This window comes from Vidua macroura, chromosome 8 (genome assembly GCF_024509145.1).
Source record: "Vidua macroura isolate BioBank_ID:100142 chromosome 8, ASM2450914v1, whole genome shotgun sequence".
NCBI lineage: Eukaryota > Metazoa > Chordata > Aves > Passeriformes > Viduidae > Vidua > Vidua macroura.
Window position 1 is genome coordinate 183,189 of NC_071578.1, and position 21,302 is coordinate 204,490.

Genomic DNA, 21,302 nt, shown 5'->3' on the forward strand with positions numbered 1-21,302 from the left:
TCTCATATAGACAGCTTGCTGTTTTCTATTGCTTTCCATACATTTTTACATTATTTCCATGCATTTTTACATTGTTTTTTTTTTTTCTTTGCAAATACTTAATTTTTGTTGCTTTATTTTGTACTACAGAGATATACTTTACATATCCTCACCTTCTCTGGAGATAAAATAATTCTGTTGCTTTTAATTAAACACTAGCACTTCTGCCAATTCTTCATGATTTAATATATGTAATACCATTAACTTGTGATTAACCTAGGTCAATATATCCTTGGAATAGAATATCTGAGTCTTAAATGCAAGAATTTTCACTTTCAAATCATATCTGGCTGTTTTAATGGACTAATGAGCACAAAAAGGTGCATAGAATTAATAACTGAATACCATAGTCTTCCTATCTCACAGTATTTCCAAAACATTTTAAAAAGACATATACATCTGTTTATTGTTCTGCTACAGATAACACAGGATTAAAGAATGGTAAAGAATGTGCCTGTCAGAATAAGGATCAACATTTGTGTTTAAGATTGAGCTCTGCAAAAGTTCAAGCCAAAATTACACTCTGTAAGGCAGTCACCTCATGAAATTTTGTGAGATGAATAGGAAGACTGTGCAGTCTTTTGCAGTGAGTTCTCAGATGTGCAGCTCATTTTATTAGTAGACTAACTCCTCTCTTTGGATCTTATAATCCCAAAATGAAATCAGGGCAATGGAATCTGAACATCCTTCTAATCAGAAGACAGAAAAGGATCTGATGCTTCCTAACCTCTCTTCCTCTTCTACAAAGGACACCTCGTAGAAAAGGTCCAAAGGACTTTTGTAAGATGCAAAACAAAGAGCATGACTGTCCATGGGTGTGAGTGCTGTGAGGGGCACAAGCAGGAACAGATGGCCAAGCAGTTCCCTGGGCTTGCCAAGGCCAGAGTGGCTCAGGGACTCACTCCTGTGCCTCAGCGGGTAGCTACAGCAGGTAGCTACAGTTCACCTCCTCACGAGCAGGGGAGTCACACAGAAACCAGCCCCTGCAACATACCAGGCTTTCAGGATATGCTTTGTGCTGGATGTCTGTGTTATCTTTTCCTGACCCTCCAGCATCTCCAGCTGCTGCAGGAATAGTTCCTGATTTCCGTCAGCAAGGCACTGCTTAGGGACTAGCTTTGACCACAGGTATCTCAGGTAGTCCCACTCTTTTTCAAGGCAATATAGTTTTTCAAACATTAACTTAACAGAAAGCAGAAAAAAAAAATCTGATAGAAACAAAATGTCTTTATTCTGTGTGAAATAATTCTAGTTTTTGGAAGTAAAACTGAACCATGTATGATTCATTCCATATCACATTTCTATAGCTAAGGCCTGTACAGGATGGAGCTAGTGTAGCTTCTCTATACCATTATGGAACATTATTTGCTCCAGCTGGCATTGTTCTAATGTCTTCTCTAGAAATAATGGTTTTCTATCCTAAAGCATTTAAATACATTGCCTTTTCTCCTAAAATGCATTCAATTAAAGATGGATTTTATACAGGATTAAAATTCCAATGTGCCTTAGCACAAGCTTAGTTCTTGGCAATATTTCATACAATGATCCCAAACACTTTGTAGAACAGAAGTCTGTCTTTATTACACTCATAACCTGGTTTGGCTTTTCATGTGCAAATGACATTCCACTAAAGCTAAATATATTGTTGCACTTCATTGTGTGAATTAAATATGAGATGGAATACCGACACAGAAAGCTGGCAATTTCCATTAGCTTTCACTGTTTACAGAAGCAGTATTGGTGTTATAGTCCTTGCTTCTGAAAACAGAGGTGTAGTAACAAGCTAATAATTTATTCTGGAATCAGCAGCCCAATTAAAGCAGTGAGGATGTGACTTAAGCAGAAACAGACACTTAAGGAGTGGAGGGAGAGAGGCACACAGTAGTGTGGTGCCACAACCTGCTGCAAGTTGATTGTGGATTGGGAAGAGAAATGCAGTGGAGGAAGTGACTCACCTTATGGCTGGGTATTTGAGAGAATTGCAGTGGAGGAAGGGACTCACTTTATGGCTGGGTGTTTGACTGCACCCGTAGAGCCAAGCAGCTCTTACCCACACTGAGGAGCCTGGGATCTCAAAGCTGGTGTCCACAGGACCACAGTGACACCAGCGACAACATATCTTTATCCTAGGTGATCGTAACAATGAAATACACTGTAGCATTGCATTAATGATCCATCTCCCGCTCTACATGGGACACTTTTTGTTTTCTGAAGCTGTCAACAGAGCCAAAGGTTGTCGGCTTCTGTGTTCATCTCCAGTTTTCCTCTTAGAAATGGTACTATGAACTGCCATGGGGGCCCTCTCGCTGCCTCTTCTGTCCTGCGGTAGCGCTGCTCTCTCTGAAGTCAGGTTCATGTTGGACTCTGCAGTTCCTATGGCACTGCAACTGAACATTTGAATCAGACACTGCCTGAACTAAAATGTGAAAAAACAGGAGATCAGTCAAAACACATAAGAAATGTAAAAACAATTCTATAAATCAATCTGCATATTAGCTAAAGTCTTGGAAAATCTCTTATGAATCAGTTTGGAATATAAAAAAATAACCCTATAAAATAGGTTTGCCTATGCCACCACGAAGAACTCTAAACCTAAAAATTAACTGTTTTGAAAAGAGCCAATCTTAACCTAGAAAATAAATTTTCTGCTTCTTGCTAATCATATCTAATGGACATAATTGGTCATTTCTCTAGACTCATGTTTTCATATACTAAATTCCTGGCTACTCAAAGATGGGTTTTTGTTGTTCTCATCCACAAACAGGGTAAAGTATAGCACACATCTACATGGTTTGGGAGTTCAGGGTGCTGTCCACAGGATGTGAGATAAGCAATAGCTCTCTCTGCAGGACTGGATAAATAAATTCACCAATTTTTATTCAACAGTTACTTAACTGTTTTTCTTCATTTAATTTATGTGCTTGATGCCACCACTCTCAGTTGCTTTATTCATTGCAGAAATCTGCCCATGTTTATTATCATTCCTGTTATCACTGTGAGCACATGGCACTCTAGTTCATCCCCATGTCAATTTTTTTTTTCTGCATCCAATCCTCTGCCCTCATTCCAGAGAAAAAAGCTCCCTATCAAATGGGCATGTGCAATACTTCTACTCCCCTGCACATAAACCACAAATGCCTCATTTTCCCAAGACAAATTCAAGCTTTGAAAATCTGCACCCCACCTCAGGATCAACTTAATGGTGTTGCATTCTTAAAGCCTTATTGAAATATACTGGGACAGTCTTGAGAACATAATTTTCATGCAGGAAGCTAACTCATGTTTCCTAAGGGCTGATTTTCCTTTATAATATCTAAACCTAATAATTATTAACATTTATATTTCAATAATGCTCAGAGGTTTACACTATCTTCCACCAGGCAGATTATTTTTTCATTCTAAATGCTGGATATTGTAATGCTTGTTAGCTAACACATAGGTAGGTAGAAATAATTCATTATAAAGCAAGACAAAACAGCAAAATATGAGTGTTAGAGACACTCTGAGAGCATACAGTACCTGTTTGTTCATAAAGACATAAATAATTGGATTATAAACGGTAGCTGTTTTGGAAAAGAAGGCCGGAATTGCTGCCAGACAAGGATCCAGCTCAATGGAGGGATATGCAGTGACTAGGATAGAAAAGGTAGCATATGGCATCCAGCAGATTAGAAAGGCAACGATCATAAAAACAACCATTCTAGTCACTTGTCTTTCAGGTCTCCTGGTAGTTCCCAGCCTGCCTTGTGCATCTGACACCTTTTAAGAAAACAGAAAAGATTCTAAAAAACAAACAACAAGGTGTCCAACCAGTGACTTCAGTGAGCTGTCTAGTTGCCACACTAGAAGGAAGGACCTGCTCTTCCCAAGTGCAGCAGCACAGAGGGATGGGTGCCAAAGTTACTGCTGAGAGACATGAACTACCATGTACCAGCATTAGTAAATTTTCCTTTGCTTAAGTATCTTTATATTTTTATTGTCAAAGTGAAAAAGAAGGACATCATGTCATAAGCAGATAGTGAGCTGAATTCAAGCACTTTCTATTCCAGGTAGCTTTTGCAGACAGCTGGTGTCTGGCATGGGTATTACAGACAGCACACGGCTGAGGCTGTGCTACCTCCTCACCGAGGGGCAAATTCACACCGGGGGAGTCTGTCTGCCTCAGTGGTGCTTTATGGCCTTCCCCGGAAGAGCATTTACAATCTAATGATGTCAGAATTAAAGTGGGATTGAGGCATTTAGTAGGAATGCTCTCCCTCTTTTCCTCAGTGGTCATGCAAGAAGCTTAAGCATAGAGGTTGATACAGAGATTAGTTGATGTCAGTGTCTTTCTGGGAAACATCCCTGTTTGGTTTCTGATGACTTAGCAAAACAAGGTGCTGTTATGAAATGTTATTTTACATGAGAAATAATTAATAACTCTGTATGGCTCCAGAAAAACCTGATACCAGGTCTTGCAATTATTTTTAATAAAATAAGATTTGTTTGCATAACATGGCCTTTTAACTTCCTGCAGTAATGTTAGAATTCTGTGGAGACATTTTCCCGAATACTTTTGAACTGCACTCAAAGAATTCAACGTTTGTGCTTAAAGAGGTATTGATGCACCTCCTAGGAAGGGCAATGTCCTCACCTCTGTAGAAAGTTTCAATTCACATCAGTTTTTGCCAGATATAAATATAACAACAACATATCAACAATAATAACAACAACAACAGATTGTTACAATAACTGCAAGTTACTAGGCATTAACAAAGGCTCTGTTTGGTACTGATAAGATAGTCCCTGCCAATATATGAGATTTCTGTAGCATTTTTTTAATGTATGTTGTTTCTACACAGAGAGCGGCCCAGCCTCCCTTTCAGCAGAATTGCAGTCCCTTGGAAAAGGAACACAATCTCCTTTATTGCAGTTTCAAAGATTTCATCTTTGTTTCATAACAGCCTGGTTTTCTTTTTCACATATAGCTTTTCCTTTCTCTCTAAATACTGATAAAGAAAAACATACTGGTGCCTTATCTTCCAAATAAAGGAATACTGCCATTATAATTTACCTCTATTGTAAACTACTAATTTGTTATTTTCCCGAAGATTAATTTCTTTCATCAACTTTGATGTTGCAGTGAAAGCTACAATTGGCATTGTAAAGCTGGGGTCACTGGGACTGAGGGACTGGCAGATTATTCCACTCAGGAACAAGCCTGCACTGTGACAAATGTGGGACAAAATGCATGAAGAGGGATGGTTGGGAACATCAAGACACCAGTTCTGGTGCTTGAATCTCTCTGTTCACTGTGATCAGATTTTTGAAAATGAGCTTAGTTGTGAGATACAATCATATGGCAATTCAAAATAGATTTACAGAATGTGTTGCAGGTACTGGCTTTTCAGAGCATTGCAGTAAATAGAAATATTAATATTGTTCAAAAATCTTGTCCCCAAATCCTGGACCAATTAGGAATTTCCTGTTATATTGTCTTCTTTGTCTCTTTTTGCAGCTTCCTCTTTGGATCAGGTCAACACAACCATTAACGAAAATTCAAAAGCATTTCTTAAGTCTTTTAAATATTCCTAGACAATTTTTTTATTAAACAGCATTGCATTATTTACAAAGGCTACATCTTATTTTGAGCATATTACTAAGTAGTAAGCAGCACTCTTAAAATTTACAACTGCAGTAATTTTAAGCCGCATTCTAATTTGCCTGTTTTGAGTCTTATGAAATATCACTGAATTGAAGCATAATTGTGAATAAAGCAGTACTGGATCATTCTGTTTATTTATGAGGTAGACATTCTTTCACTTGTATGATGTTTGACTAATGAGATGTACTGATAAGTGATGTGAACTCCACACTTCAAAACATCACTTCTAACCATAGCATGAATTTCTGTGTGTAAGGGTAAATATATAACAAGGGATATAACTGAGTGTGTTTTCTGCCTGCAAATCTGACCTGTCTGATCTTTATAGAAAATCAAACACAGTAATTCCAAACTTTTGCATGCATACACATTTTAAAAGTTTACTTATGGGTGCTTCTTCTTACCTTTTTTAACTTCCGCACCAGTTTTCCATAGGATACCAAAATAACCAATAAGGGTACTATAAAACAGGTGGTGAAGAAGGTAATAATGTATGTACGGTCAGCATAAGCTCCTGAGTACCTGTATAAAATACAAAATACCTTTGTATGTATTACTACTGCATGTTCTTATTATTTTCTTGGACTATTAATCTTTCTTTTCAAAGAGTCACTAGTATTTTTGTCAAACGTTTTTATTCAACGTGCCCCTTTTCAGCTCTAGTCATATCCCCAGATGGAGCCCCGGGCCATCTCCCTGCCAGGGGCTGGGAGAGGATCCTACACCTACAGGTACAGTATGAAAGAACTGTGGGGCCGATTACGTGGGAAGGGACATGTAGTACAACCACCTGCTCCAAGTAGAGCCAGCTGTGGGGTCAGACTAGCTGGCTCAGAGCTTTGTCCAGCCTTCTGAAAAAAATCTATCTCTGACTCCTGACAAAAAGCACAAGGTCTAGCGTGATTATTTTCATTAGAGATGGAGGCTCCGCCCTTTAGAAATTTTTGTTTTAGAAAGTGATCACAGAAAATTTTGATCAGTTTTATTACAACTTTCTTTACATCTGTTTTTTTTTCAGAGATTTACATCATCTTTAACCCTTTCCTTTATATTCCTGGCCCTGAGGCATCATGAACTGCAAGTTTCTTACCATACTCTGTGAGAGTGGCCTTACCAGTTAGGCTCACAAGTAGTCCCGATCTTACTGGTGGTGTAACTGCTCCAACCAGTTGTTGGTAGAATGGTCCAAATGAAGGAAAAACTCCAGACAAAGACAATACCTAGAGCTGCATGCTTCCCCCTCAAGCGTGCATTTCTCAGCGGGCGGCAGATCACAACGTACCGCTCAAAAGCCAGCAGAGCAAGAGACCAGAGAGCTACAATGCCTGTAGCAAGAGAACAGTCAGCATCAAATTTGGGTAGACAGCTGAAAAGCAAACACCATCCCAAATTACAGAATCCCTGAACTGTTTATTTTGAAAAGCATCTCTGGAGGTCTTCACGCCCCCTCAAGCACTGTCCATCTAGCAGGTTGTTCAGGACCAAGTCCAGCTGGGTTTTGAGTATCTTTGGAGATGAAGACTCCGCAACCATTCTGGGCAACCAGTTACACTCTTTGACTACCCACAACATCAGACACCTTTTCTATCAACACCAGTTATGAAAGGATAGGCAATTTATGTGCATTATTCTATTACTAATGAAGAGCATAAGAATTTCATGTTTGTCCAGTTTGCAGTCTACAGTATGAGTGCTACAAAACCAAGCAGCTAATCAGGCCAGTTAAGTGACTAGGACTTGCACTTTTAGTTCTACACTGAAAAGCTGTAAATTATGCATAGCATCCAAATTAATTTACTAAAATCTTCAAAACATTATCTTTGAAAAAATTATTTCAGGCTATCATAAAACTCCAACCTGCAGACAGCTGTCCACAACATCAAATTATCAATTTAGGCACATATTACCTGGTGGGACACCAAAATCTTGAAATAGCCTGATCTTTCTCCATAGGACACGGCTTACATGCCACAAACTGATGTAGAAGCATTGTCCCTCAGCAACATTCCCTCTGTCTAGCTTAAACAGGTAGAGAGCATCTGTGGGACTCCTTTTCAGGCTGAGGATCAGCACTGTGTGATTTAGAGCAGGGACAAGTATTACTGGCTGTCTTCATGCAGCTTCAGAGACAGGGACAGGATGCAGGAATAAGTGTCTGTCTCAAATGAGTAGAAGCCCTGTTCTAAACGAGTATCCCATTTACTCTGCAGAAGTGTATTTACACGGGGTACTGTGTGGTGAGGATTTTTCCTCTTAGAGTACTTCTAATATTTTTTGGTCGTAAGTGAAGAAAGCCATGAAAAAAAATCACAAAAATATGTTGAAGTGTGGACTGACTGTTACAGGTATGTCCCTGCTCCTCAGAGCCCCTGGAGGACAGAGAACACAAGATGTTCCCTGCCCTGAGGTTTTCCACAATTTATGGGCAGCCACTCACTCTTTTTCTCTCTCTGTTATTTATATATGCACACACTTAAATACAAATATTGAAAATAGCTATGTGTAACGACTTTTTTGCTGAAATTGTTTTACCATAAGCCCCGTAACACTGCTACTCTATTGGAAAGCTTTTCCTCATTCTATGACACATATTTGATGATGAGTACACATGCAACAGGCCATGTATATGACAGGGATAGAGAGATATATTTTTCACTCTCCACTACAGAATTTATGTAACAGGGGAAAATACCAGTGAATAAAAAGGCATGCAAAGTCAGTGACTTAGGAAGCTGCAGTAGAATACATTGAAGGAAGTTGAAGGAAAAGAACATACAACTACAAACAAAATCAAGCTTACCAAAAAATGTGACAGCAAATCCTTCCAATACACAAGCCCAGTATCCCATAAAAAAATAACCTTTTAGATTTGTTAAAAAGCTGATGGTACCACCAGTCAGTGAGACCAGGAAATCAGCCACAGACAAATTGACTATAATATAATTGATGGGTTGTCTCAATTGCTTGAACTTAAAAGTTACCAGGATTACAGCCAGGTTCTCAGCAAGTGACAGGGAGGTCACCAACAACATTACTGCTGCCAGAAGCCTGAATTGCCAGGGCTGGATGGAGTCCAAGGGACGACGGAAGGGATCCCATCTGGCAGGAGAAGAGTAACTGGGCAAGAGCGACCCATTTTCAAATACTCTGAATGCATCCATTCCTTTGTTCAGTAGCAAAAATTATAATATAATATAATATAATATAATATAATATAATATAATATAAGACTTTCAACTCTGTAAATAATATCCAGGATTAAAAGGAGATGTTTGCTCTCTCCAACAGAAGTGTGAACAAACTCCCCCTCCTTCTGCTCTCCAATAATAACTGAGGAAAAAAATGTTTCAGTTGGAGGAAAGTTTAGTGCTGCAGAGCGAATGTGGGAGGAGGGATTAGCAAGAAAATTATTTTGAGCAACTTAGAGCCCCTCTTAGAGCAACTAGAGCAACTTCTGCCCCTCTCTGTCCACTGCCTCCCTCTCACTGCAGCTGTGCCTTTATCTGTAGCAGCTTTCCTTCTCCTGCAGCAGCCAGTAGTGCTGAAATACCCCTCAGCTCCGCCCTACTCAGTCGGGAAAAAAATCAGTGTTTGCTTGGAAGCCTCCCACACTTCCAGCACTTTAAAAAGAAAGGCTACCTGGAGAGAGGGAGTTGTCCGTGGTGAGCAAGAGAGCTTACAGGAATTTGGGAAAAGTGACTGTAAATGTTGAAATCAAAATAATGTGATGTTTGACATTGTACTGACCCTTCTCATCAGGTGGTTCCCAAAGAATTCTCCAAAGATGAACTTTTCTCTACAGACCTTGAGAAACCAACAGATAAGGCCACACATGGAAGCAGCAGGGAGCAAAAACCAGACCTAGGCACTCCTTTCCTCTAGCTGCAGACGATTAGATCTCACTGTCTCTTTGCAAAGCAGTTATTTTTTTCTTAATCAACCTGACTATCTCAGATAACCAATAAATGAAAATAAATGTTCTAAATATTTCACTTGCTCAGAGGCATTTATAATGACTGATGTAAAGATAACCTACATCTGGCTGTAGTGATATGTGCAATATACACACAGGGTCTCATTATATACATGTCATATTTAGTGAAGTTCTGCTGCTAATTTCTAGCCCCAAAATGCATTTCTTTTAGCTCAGTCTTGCTTTCTTAGATCAGCTGATGAGTGAAAAATGTTCTGAAAGCCTACTAAATATAATTACAATATTAAAAACTGAAATTCAGCATCAACAGAAACAAAAACAGCCAAGTTTTTTGCGTCACACCAACAACTGAATCCATCTTTACCCAAAACAATTCCTGTAGCCCGGGTAGGTAGCTGGTGAAAAGACCTGACTGCACATTGCTGACAGGAAGAACTGTATGTGCTGTATCATTTTGCTGGCAGAATTTGTCAGTTTGTTGCTTAACATGTAATCCAGCCTCTGATTAAACTGATGGAATTTTACAGAATAGTAAGAACTGAGGCATTACTTAAAGTTCATTACAAATATGGATTTGAAGAGCTGACCCTGACTTGATCTGACATGACTTAATATGTGCTTCTGCTCTGAATAGTAATTTTGGATATTATAAAGAGTATTCAAGAGCCTACATAAAACATTTATATCTCTTTCTGCTAACTTTGAAAAAAACAGTCTGAAATTTGAAAAATTAAAGGGTTTTTTTATTTCTTCTGCCCTATCAGTAAATAATTATTTTCAGTCTCTTGATTTCCCCAAGTAGGGCTGATCTGAATGTAAGTTCAATTTCTGCAAACTGAATACACTTGCAGGTGCTTTAATGAACATGGAAATATCTCTGGAGTACTTCCTTTTGAGACGCACCAGAAGTTATCACCCACATAACCTGTTTCCTCCAGTGTCAATAGAGCTCGTAATTGCCTATGATTGGATTTTTCTGATGACATAAGATCATTTATGCACTCTCTTGCCCATCTGAATTGGGTTTTTCCTAATAAATTTTATTTTTGTATTTGTACTGAAATAGAACATTTATTGTGGAGAATTTATGGGAAGAAAGTAAAATGTTCTGAGATACTACTTTAAGAGAGTTTTAGGTCCTGTATAAACCAAGCCATATGTCAGTTCATCATACACAAAGCTCTATGAAAAAAGAACAATCATTTCTCAGTTCAGCAACTCTCTTATTCCTAGCTTAAATGTCACAGATACATGTCCCTGTACGCTTCAGAGTGCTCAGGGTTTTTAAACAACAGTATCTATTGCAGCTCTAAATAAAAAGTTTGCATATCTTGCAGCCCATTAAATGAAGGCTTCTACTGATCCAAATGCCATTAAATTCTATCACCAAAAGTGAATGCCACAAAATCAGGGCAAAGAGGGGGTGAAGAGAAGTGGTAAGGATACACAGAAGGACCAGTGCCAGCACCTTCTCCTCGTGCTGTGGGAACGCTGCCATTGCAACACTCCCTTCTAGCCCAGCAGAATGATGCAGCCTGGGGAGGGACTGCCAGAGCTTCTCACAGCTGGGGAGGGACTGCCAGAGCTTCTCACAGCTGGTCACCAGCCTGGGGAGGGACTGCCAGAGCTTCTCACAGCTGGTCACCAGCCTGGGGAGGGACTGCCAGAGCTTCTCACAGCTGGTCACCAGCCTGGAGACCCAGGGACTGTGAAACTTCTGATAGAAGTTTGCTAAGCAGTCCTTCAGATTCAAAACAGCAGAAATTGCACAGACTGCTCCAGAGCATAGGCAGATCTTTTGCAGATAAACTTAGACTGCCTGAGACATCCTGTGTGTGAAATCCCATAACACCTCTGATACTCAGTGCTTTGGAGAGAAAAGCAAAGGAAGAGTGTTGAGAGAGGAGATGAGGCTTTCTCAGGCAAGGAAGCAGGGTGGACTGACTATGAATTTGCCATAGTGAAAGGCAGTGCACAAAGACAGCTGCCCTGATCTTGTTGACTTCTCTACCAGAAGAATTACACCCCAGTACATAGTTTTCCTATATAATCATAGGAAAATGCAAAAAGCACAGGCTGAGAAGAAGAGTCAGAACAGTCAGGGTAACACTGAGATCCAGCACAAAGTAAGCTTCTTTATGCATGGAAAAAAATCACCACATTATGCAACTTGATAAATGAGTAGCAAGCAGCTTTCTCTGCTCTGATTTGGCATTAACATGGTCATGGGACTCCGGCTAGGGCTGCCCGGGGTGGACGGGCAGGCTTGCAGTCCTTGACAGGAGGAACCTTTGATAGCACAGGGCTCTCCCCTCCATTCAGCTGGCTGTGCATACAATGAGCAAGGCATTTCTGCATTAACTGCACTAACAGGCAAGCACTAAGCACATCTCATTCTGCCTTCTGCCTGACTATTCTGTGGATAAATTAAGATATATGTACTTCAAGAGAAATATTGTCTTTACAGGAAAAAAAAGGGTTTCACCTTCAAAATGCATGATGTTTTCTGTCTTCTTCACATTTACAGATGTCTAATTTACCATTCTAATTATCTTTCCTATTGAAGTAGACATTTTCTAAATGTTTGTGTTTGGAAAGAAACAACTATAATATCTTTCCACAATCTTTTCTCCCTTTGAGAAGGTAATTTTGAACCCTTCTTTCCATGAGATCTTATAAGTACTGCTTCTTAGTCTTTTAACCCCTGTTCCAGGGACAGATCTTGTTAGTAATTTTGTTCCTTCCAAATGTGACTTCATACAGAGTTTTTCTATATCATCAACAAATAAAAAGTCCTTATGTTCTGCATAAGCAGTTACAAGATAAATTTAATTTTTGCAATTCATAAAATCATTCAGAATGATTTTAATCAGTATAAATAAATCCTATCTTTCATTACCAAAACAAGGGGCAGTGGGGGAGAAGAATGACCTCAGAAAACCAGAATATATAGTGTAGAATAAAGTGAAGCAACAGCACAGAAGAAAGGATTACTGTCATAATTCATGTGGCAAATTGGATGTCAAATGAGCAAAAATTAATGCCAGAAAGGGAAAAAAAAAGTATTGGTAACTTGGCATGTGAGAGGATAGAAAGTGCACATTAGAATGTGTGAAAGTAAAGTTAAGCCTCACAATTTCACATACAGAGTGTACATATGCAAAAAAGTTACATTCCATGCTGACAGAAAATCACTGGAAAATGTTTGCTCATATGACATATAAAAAAAATCTGCTAGAAATAAAGCTGCCTAAACATCTGTTTCATTCATAAACACTTGCTGTTAAACACAGCACATATACTCTCCAAAGTAATTCAGTCTCTCACTAGAGCAAAAACTAACTTCCTGGTCAGATTTCAGGAATATATTTCAAATATATTTCATATTGATGACCTTAATGTAAAAAAAATAATGTATTAAAGTGATCAGATTTCAAGGAAGGAAAATCTCACTGTTTCAAGAGACTTAAGTATCTGTAAAGACAAGTTAAGACATACAAACCAACAGGACTAGAGTTACAGAGGATATCCTTGTCTTTTTCTGTTTTATTGGAATTGCTTTATTGGAAGAGCTAAGATCTCTTAAATAACTACATATCTGTTCCTGTCCCCAATACAGGGTTCATACCATGCCTTTTAAAGGTAGAGTCATCTTTAAATAAAGCTTTTAAAATTCTTTTTTTACTTTCATTTTTCTTTAATATGGGATAATTTCTCAATGAGTTATTCCAGTGTATTTTTAAACTACTTTATCTGACACAACTTTCTGTTTTCTGTTATGTGTTCTAAGAAATCCTGTTATGCAAAACACAGCTGAGCTCATTCACTTCTGTCCTCAACTGCAAAAGAAACGGCATCATTCCCTTGTTAATCCAATTAGCATACACAAATTAAAAGGATTATTTATGTCAGTTGAATTGGACATTGTAGAATATATTATCTATAGAACTATCCCTGAATGTATTCCTGGATTGCTGAAATGACCAAACTGAAAAAATACAGTTTTGAGGCATTTTTCTGGTGGAAATGCACTTGGTTATTATTCTAACAAAATTGTAAATACTATCTAGTTTCTGACATGAAGGTTTCACTGTGTTTCATGTTGTATAAAGAGAACAGAAAGGCTTCAGCATGTGATTTCAAGTGAATATAAACTGGGAGAGTTCAGCCACTTCCTTGTAAGAAGGGAGGAGTGACCAGTGCCAAAGGCTGTGACCTCTGAAAGCACATCTTCCTGCAGAGGAGTTCCTGACCTGCACAGGGCCTTCTTATTGGAACTATACTTGGAGAGCCTCTTCCTGCACTAACAGGGAAAATAACAAGATGGTGAAATCAAATTACTACAGAACAGACAGAAAAACAGTAAAGAATAAGGAAAAGAGAGAGATGGCAGTGTAGAAAGCGCTGAGTGAGAACGTAACTTGGCAAGACAGAGAAAACGAGCCACATCAGGAGTGCCCATGTAGGGAGTTTTCACTGGTCCTATTTCTTGCTTTTTTATATTCTCAAAAAAACTTGGTGTAGTGGAAGGTGTCCTTGCCCATGGCACTCCCTGCCATTAGAACTGGATGATCTTTAAGATCCCTTCCAACCCAAACCAGTCAGTGACTCTAAGTAGAATAAGCAGTGTAAGTACATGGACACAGCACAGTCATTGGGTGCTTTTACATCAGCTTTGCACTTTTCTGCACACAGAGAAGAGGCAGGAAATGTAAACAGCCAGAACTGCAGCCCAGGAGTACAGTTCAGTGGAGAATGCTTGTACATGCAGTTCAAGTTAGCACTTGGACTCCCTGATCTTGGAGGTCTTTTCAAACCTAAACGATTCCGTTATTTTATACAGCAATCACTGCCACACTAGTAACACATCATTTAAAATAATAATAGCATTGTATTTTAAATTACCATCATTCTACAATGGGAACAAGGAAAAAAGGTTAGTGACATGAGAAAAGGATGGCCTTCTTTCCAAGATACCTGCCAGCAACAACACATCTTTTCTTTATTAATGATACCGATTCATTTCAGTGGTATGCTTGTTCTAGAAGTTGCTAGTAATCGTAAGAGGAAGAAAAATTGGGACAATTTCAAACACTACCCTTTTGTATTTGCCCTGAAAAGTAAAGTAAATAGTATTACAGTGCCCTCAGGTGGTGTAATTAAATTCTGTCCTACTGTCTTCTCTAGAAAGACAGCTCTAAATAATACTAATTTTAGCAGACTGAGTGAATATGGAAGGCAAATCACAGCATAAACAGTTTTGTTCCCAATGAAGGTTCTTTTCTTGAGCGTTCTGACAACTCCTGATCATTAAAAAGCATTCTTTAATTTTTAAATACTGTGGAATACATGTAACAAATCTCCAGAAAAAAAACTTAAATAACATCATCACTGAATGTAAGAACAAAAACTAATAGAAGGAAAGAGATCTAAAAAAGAAGGTAAAACCTAAGAGCAGAAGACGTAATGAATTCTGTAAGAGCTTTTTGGAAAAAAATACTAGGTAGATATTTAAAAAACCAAAACAGAGTCCAAACCCCAATCAATCAACCAACCAAACAAACAAACCCGCCACAGATACAATAGAATTTCTTAGATACATTCATGTATGTCTTAATGATGATGAAAATTGCATAAAGAAAGCAGTATATGATGCACTTGTAATATAACCTGAAACATCCTGAATTCATACTATCATTTTAGTCTGAAGAAATCAGCTTCCTCAAGGCACAGGATATCTTTAATGTGCATCAGTCCATTTTTTTTTTTTTTTGTTATTACTAAGAGTAACAATATAAAATGGATATTATTTAGCCGATCTACTGCTCCACAGTCAGGGTAATTCCAATATTTTGTCTCGTATAACTAAATGGTGGATGTATAACCATCATTTATCATTGTTTTATGTCTTCTTCAAAAAAATCTGAGGAAGATCAGGACATCACCAGGAGAATCTTCTAACTTACCACAATTAAAAATTTGTCAAAGCTGGAGTAATAATGTAATTTGTTATTCTTTTGAGATACTCTTAAAGGAATAGCCTGTCAGCTTACAAATATAAATTACATCATGGAATATGTGCACTGAAGATGATGGGAATCCTACCACCGAACATGGCTTCACAGAGAACACCACTGCACTGTAGCTTTGCCCATGTAGTGTCCATCCAGTTCTGTCCTGTTGTCTTTCTTGGGAAACAGCTATACAAATAATATTTATTTTCAGCAAGCTGTGTGAATATGGAAGAAACACACAAGACAGTGGAAGCATCATAAACCTAAGCAATCCACTATTTTTCCAACTCCCAGTAAATGGACTCTGATGTCCTACAGCTCAGAACCACACTGCTCCTCTTCTTACTTGCTCCTGAATTGGCTCCTAATAGCTGTCTAACAGCATATGTTGAAATATTCCCCAAACTGCTCAGAGAAACATTTTCAAACTGTTGCAAAACCCAGACAGGACAAAAGGAATTTGAATCTCACCAGTCTTTCATTTCCTATGCAAATGATACTTTCATTTTCTTTCATGATGATTTGGGGAGCTCTCCAATCACTCTGAAATCGTGTGCCATATGAAATTCTGTGCTAACCCTTCAGTTTTCTAAGGATTGCCTTGAGATTTCTGAGGATGGCCAGAAAAAATGCTGTCACATTTTGGTCATCTGTCTTTACAAAAAAAAAAAAAAAAACAAAGGTAAGGCTCTCACCCCAAGTCATACCCCAGTCCTCTCAGCTTTCAGTAATCCCTGTCTTTTTTCTTATCCTCACTTACATATTCAGGTAGAGTTTTACTAACAAAACAATTCTCTGTGGCTCAGAGAGAATCAATAGTGCTTATAAGCACACTCTTTATTTATTGGCAACTTACTCCTGAGTTCCCCCATCCAGGCTATCAATAGGAAGGCAATCTCTTTATAGCACTAATGACTTGCGGTAAAGTATATACATCTGTTTAATACAAATAAGAGCAAACGACTTCCCAGTCTTGGTTAGATAAAATAGAGCTCACAAGGGCTTATCTTACTTAGAAAGAATAATTTGTAGCCTTCTCTCATTAAAAGGATAAACTATTAGAGTGGAGACAAGTAGGAAAAGAATAGCATTGGAGGAACAAGGGAAGTGGGAGAGGGTTGGTGGGTGGACACCAAGTTTAACACGATCTAAAAACTCAGTGATCTTAATATTAACAACCATCTAAGCCATTGGCAGAAGAAAAGGGACAGGTAAACCAGGGTTTCCCCAGAAAGAGGGAAAAAAAAAAATCAAAGTCCTGGGAATCTCAGTAATACCAGTGATCTACTGGAAGCTGCACCAAAAATTCAGTCCAACATAAACTGACTCCTAGATCAACTAGGGTAAGAAAAGCCCTTCATTTTAATAAGGACATTAAGCCAAAAAACCACCCCCACCCCACCATATCCTTGTTAAGTGTGTCTGTCAAGATATACAACAGAGAGAACAAAACTAATGCTAATAATTGCTTATCTTAAGTCTCTCAGAAGTTTCACCTGCAGAAATACTGTTTCATTTCTTGCCCTAAAAATATGTATAAAATTATGTTCATGCTACTTTCCATCAATATTTACAGCAATGATTGGTGATTATAACACTAGAAGCTTTCCTTAAACCTAATTCATGTTTTCCAGAGCTTCAAAACTTGTGGCTTAAAATCCAAAGCAGACCAATTCACTGAAGCACTGAAAACTTCCTCATCCTAAAATCTCACTCTAGTCTTCAGCATGAATAAGTTATTTTGACAGGATTTAAATATATAGCTCTCCCCCCACCCCAATAAAGAGATTAAAACCTCAGAGAGTCACAAGATACATATTGAGCCTTTTGTTTTTGTTCTTTCTAGAAAGAACTAAAAAGCAGTCTCATCTATGTCCTTGGTAGCTGAAGTTAACCGGCTTCCCAGGAAGATATCAGTTAGAAACAGAATTTTTACATTTCTTCACATTTCTGTCACACTGTTCTCAAGGTCACCCAGTTTCTCTTGTTGCTGCTCCAGACTATGAACACTCTCAGCTCTGCACCATTAGCAGATTCCTACCTTTTGTGCCAAGGATCATAATGGAAAATATTAAATATGGCCTTTCTCAGAACATACATCATCATCTGAGATGTTTCAACAGAGATCATTTTGTCTAAAATGACTTTGTTTTCTAGTGACTACATTATTAGGCAAAAATACCCCTCATTTTTAAACACAAGGATCTCTTTCAGGTATGCTGTGAAGAAGCAGCATCCACACTGTCAGGAACACAGGCAGACAGCATCATCACAGGGCCAGGACGTGGATTTTCCTGTTCTATGTAACTCCGTGCAACAGCATCATTTCCCTCGCTCCTCCGCTGATACCTCCATCAGCTGCAGAATAACTCAGGAAAGGAAACCTGTGAGGTGAGCTGCTCTGAGCTCCTGCTTTCTCAGTTATTCTGTTTTTACATGGACTTTACAGATGCACTTTACAATAATGTATAATACAGTGGAGGAATCTATTCGTGACTTATTTTATTCTAGTCCACAACCTCTCAGACATTTTCAGCTGCACAGAAGCTACAAGAAAAGGTACTTTGGCTGTATACATAACCAAAAAAAACCAACCAAACAAACAAACAAAAAAAAAAAACAGGTTAAATAAAACTTGTCTGAAGTTATTTGTAATGTAGAATTTAATTCTGGTCCACGTACTGCAATACTCCTCTTTTCCTATGTTGGAATGTGTTAAGTCCCAGACGAATTTGATGTTACTGATATCAGTTTTGTTTCTAAGCCATTTTTAAGAAATGTTACTGATGTCAGGGGCAAAGCAAAACGATCGTGAACTTCACACGGTGGGAATTCGTGTTTTGTCCTGCCTGTAATTACGCCTGGCGAGTGCGTCAGTGCCGCGGGTCTTACCATCCGCGGCCCGGTGCGGGCGCGTCAGGCTCCGGGACTGCGCAGGGACAGCGCCGGGACAGCCGCGCGAGTCTCCCGGAGCCCCGGCGCTCGTGTCCGTCCGGGCGCCTTAGCCCCGTCCTACCGCCGCCACAACACATCCGGCACGGAGAAAAGCGGCGGCAGCGGGCCCGGCGGGGGAACGAGACCGAGACCGAGACCGAGACCGAGACCGAGACCGAGACCGAGACCGAGACCGAGACCGAGCCCGGGCCCGGCGGGCGGGGCGGACGAACCGCTCCGTGCCCCGGCCCGTTGCCGGCAGGGGGCGCCGGCAGGGCGCGGAGGCGGCGGAGGCCGGGCCGGCCGCAGGGGCGCGGGGCAGGGCGCGGGGAGCCCGGACAGGCGACCGCGCTGCCCGGCCCTGTTCTCCTCCGCCGAAATGAACATTCCGAAAGCCCTCCATCAGTAACTTCTGCTCGGCCACAGGAAGCACCGGAGACAGCAAGCGCTCCGGCAGCCGATGAGCCGCTGCCTCTTCGGAACGGTATTCCCGACTTATTTTACCGAGACCACCACTCCGAGAGGCTGCCGGGTGTGATTGCGGGCGCTGTGCCGAGGCTGGGGGCGAGCAATCAGATGGCTGGGGCCCGGGCGCGCGTAGCGGCCGGTGCAGTCGCCCCGATGACTGCCCGGCCACTGCGACGTCTCCGAGGGGAACGAGCTTTGCACCCGGAACGGGGCTTGCTTAAGGGCTAGGGGAGTCCTTGGCCCCGGAGCAGCCTGGCAGCGCCTGGGACCCAACAGCATCGGGGAGAGGGAGCGGCGGGGCGGAAAGAGGATTCGCGAGCAGCCCGCGGGCGGGGAGCCGGAGACACCCGGCGATGCCTGCCCGTGGTCTTCTCTTTCGGTGCCACACCTCATCGGAAGAACAGACGCAAAAGTAGATTTATCACGCCACGGGGTCTACAGAAATAAACCCCACATATTTCCACTTGGAAAAAAAGAGGGTATGAGATTTCAGGAAAGTCCGTGAAATGGACAAACGCACCACTGGTGTGCAACAAGTGTCATTGATAACATACAAACTGTCAACCGGATTCCGAGGGCGGCTTTAGATGGAGCGGGAGACTTTGGCTCTGCCCCCGGGACCCGTGCGCCGATGGGCGAGAGACCCGAGGTAGCAGCCCCCTGCAGGGCCACCGGCCACCGCGGTCCAGAGGCCGCCGGGGGCGACGCGCGTCGCGTTTTGCGCGCTCCTGGCTGCGGCGGAAGCCGCGCGGGAGCGGGGCGGCGGCGGGACACAGGCACGGACACTCTCGGATGTCCCGGGGAAGCAGGCGGCAGGCGCGGGAGGACACTGCACTCCGCCACGGCCCTCTGCTCCCGGCGGCACGGCAGCCCAGCGGCGAGCTTACCCGTCAAGGGTGGACGGGGGTCAGTCTCGCCCCGCCGCAGCGTGGATGGCGGAGGCCGCACGCTTACCTTGTTCCATCGGTCCCGCGCAAGAAAGCGGCGTCTCGGCGGGGCCGCTCCTCGGTGAGCGGCTGCCGGCTGCCCGTGTCTGGATCAGCACCCGGGCCCGGCCGGGCGGAGCGGGAGGTGTTCCTCTCGTCAGCCGCTCAGCGCCGCGGGGTCGGCATTCAGAGTCGCGAGATCTGCGGGCTCGGCGGGCAGAGGCGCTGCTGGCCCCTAGCACCGCACTGGGGCAGGCAGACGGGCGGGACGCGAGCAAACCCGGCGGTCTACGCCCCGGAGAGGCACGAGGTGGCAGAGACCGAGCCGCGGGCTGACTGCGCGCCGGCACCTGCCTGCCCGGGACGGGTGGTCCCCGATCCCTGGCGGAAGCCACGACTCTCCGGAAGGGCCGATCAGCCCCGTCTGCGGCCACCTGCAGCAGCTTTCAACGCCGCCGTGAGCCGGGGCCGCGCCGGAGGCGGAGGGAGCAGGTGGCATCGCCAGCCCCTTCCCAACGCACGCAGGCGTCGCGGAAACGAGCCTGCACAGAGCTGATGAGGCTCTCCTTACAAAGCCCGTGACTGTTCCGTCCGCTGCTGATGTTTGCAATAGGCAGAGGGAAAAACAACGAAGTCGTTTATTAAACCTTCTTTAGCGCAGCGTCGTTTTGAATCTCACGTTTGTACACTAAGCTTTTTACAAGGATGCACAAAACGAGATGCACGGACTGTTACATCCCGTAACTCCAGCGATTGAAAACAAAGACCATGGACGAACCCGAATAATTACTTCCCAAAGCTGACCTACATTGACATTACGGTCTTGTTACAGGTTAAACGAAACCCTGTTCACCTGCAAACGATTCTGACGACAAACATGACTACATCCAAAGGACCACGCTTTTAGTAATTGTTCTGATATGATCAAGTCGATTCGTGCTTACTTTATGAACACTTTCAAAATATTTAGTTCCCCGCTTGTTGTGGTTAATGTTTTCCTTGGATAACAATGTATCAAACCCGTAGAGAAAGCAGTTGCAAGGCGGAAAACATGCTATAAACCCAGTTATTGGAATTATTTTCTGTGTAAGCCTCAAATCGGAATTCTTCTTTTCTTGACAGTGAATTATGCTTTCGATTAGGAATAGCTCTGGTCATTCAATTTATTCGAACGAGCTTGGTTCCGCAGTGATGCAACAATAGTTTTTTTCCCTTTAAAGACCAGGGGCTATACCCCTACGTCGGGTCGGGAGGGTGGGGGGGAACGAAGGGAAGGAAGAGAAGGTAGGGAAGGCCGAGAAGGAAGGGAAGGCCTTTGCGATGCCAGAACAGACAACAAAGTT

The 21,302-nt window shown here is 41.6% G+C and overlaps 1 protein-coding gene across 1 annotated transcript; it reads right to left on the reverse strand.

Moving 5' to 3' along the window:
• Positions 1-1,277: 1,277 nt before the first annotated feature.
• On the reverse strand, positions 1,278-20,729 carry LOC128810819 (opsin-VA-like). The gene is made up of 7 exons (XM_053983964.1): positions 20,695-20,729; positions 20,481-20,556; positions 19,988-20,393; positions 6,798-7,008; positions 6,088-6,205; positions 3,559-3,798; positions 1,278-2,455 (listed from the first exon to the last, which is right to left on the reverse strand). The coding sequence occupies exons 1-7, from the start codon at positions 20,727-20,729 to the stop codon at positions 2,225-2,227; spliced, it is 1,317 nt and encodes a 438-aa protein (XP_053839939.1). The 3' UTR covers positions 1,278-2,224.
• Positions 20,730-21,302: the final 573 nt, after the last annotated feature.

Bases quoted from the DNA above. Each gene is read 5' to 3' on its own strand.
- LOC128810819 (XM_053983964.1), bottom strand. From the start codon at position 20,729: ATGGTCTTTGTTTTCAATCGCTGGAGTTACGGGAT. The intron at 6,206-6,797 runs GTAAGGCCACTC...TATTTTATACAG, and splicing joins ACTACTTGTGAGCCTAACTG to GTACTCAGGAGCTTATGCTG. The intron at 2,456-3,558 runs GTACTGTATGCT...TTCACATTTTAG, and splicing joins ATGTCTTTATGAACAAACAG to TTCAGGCAGTGTCTGATTCA.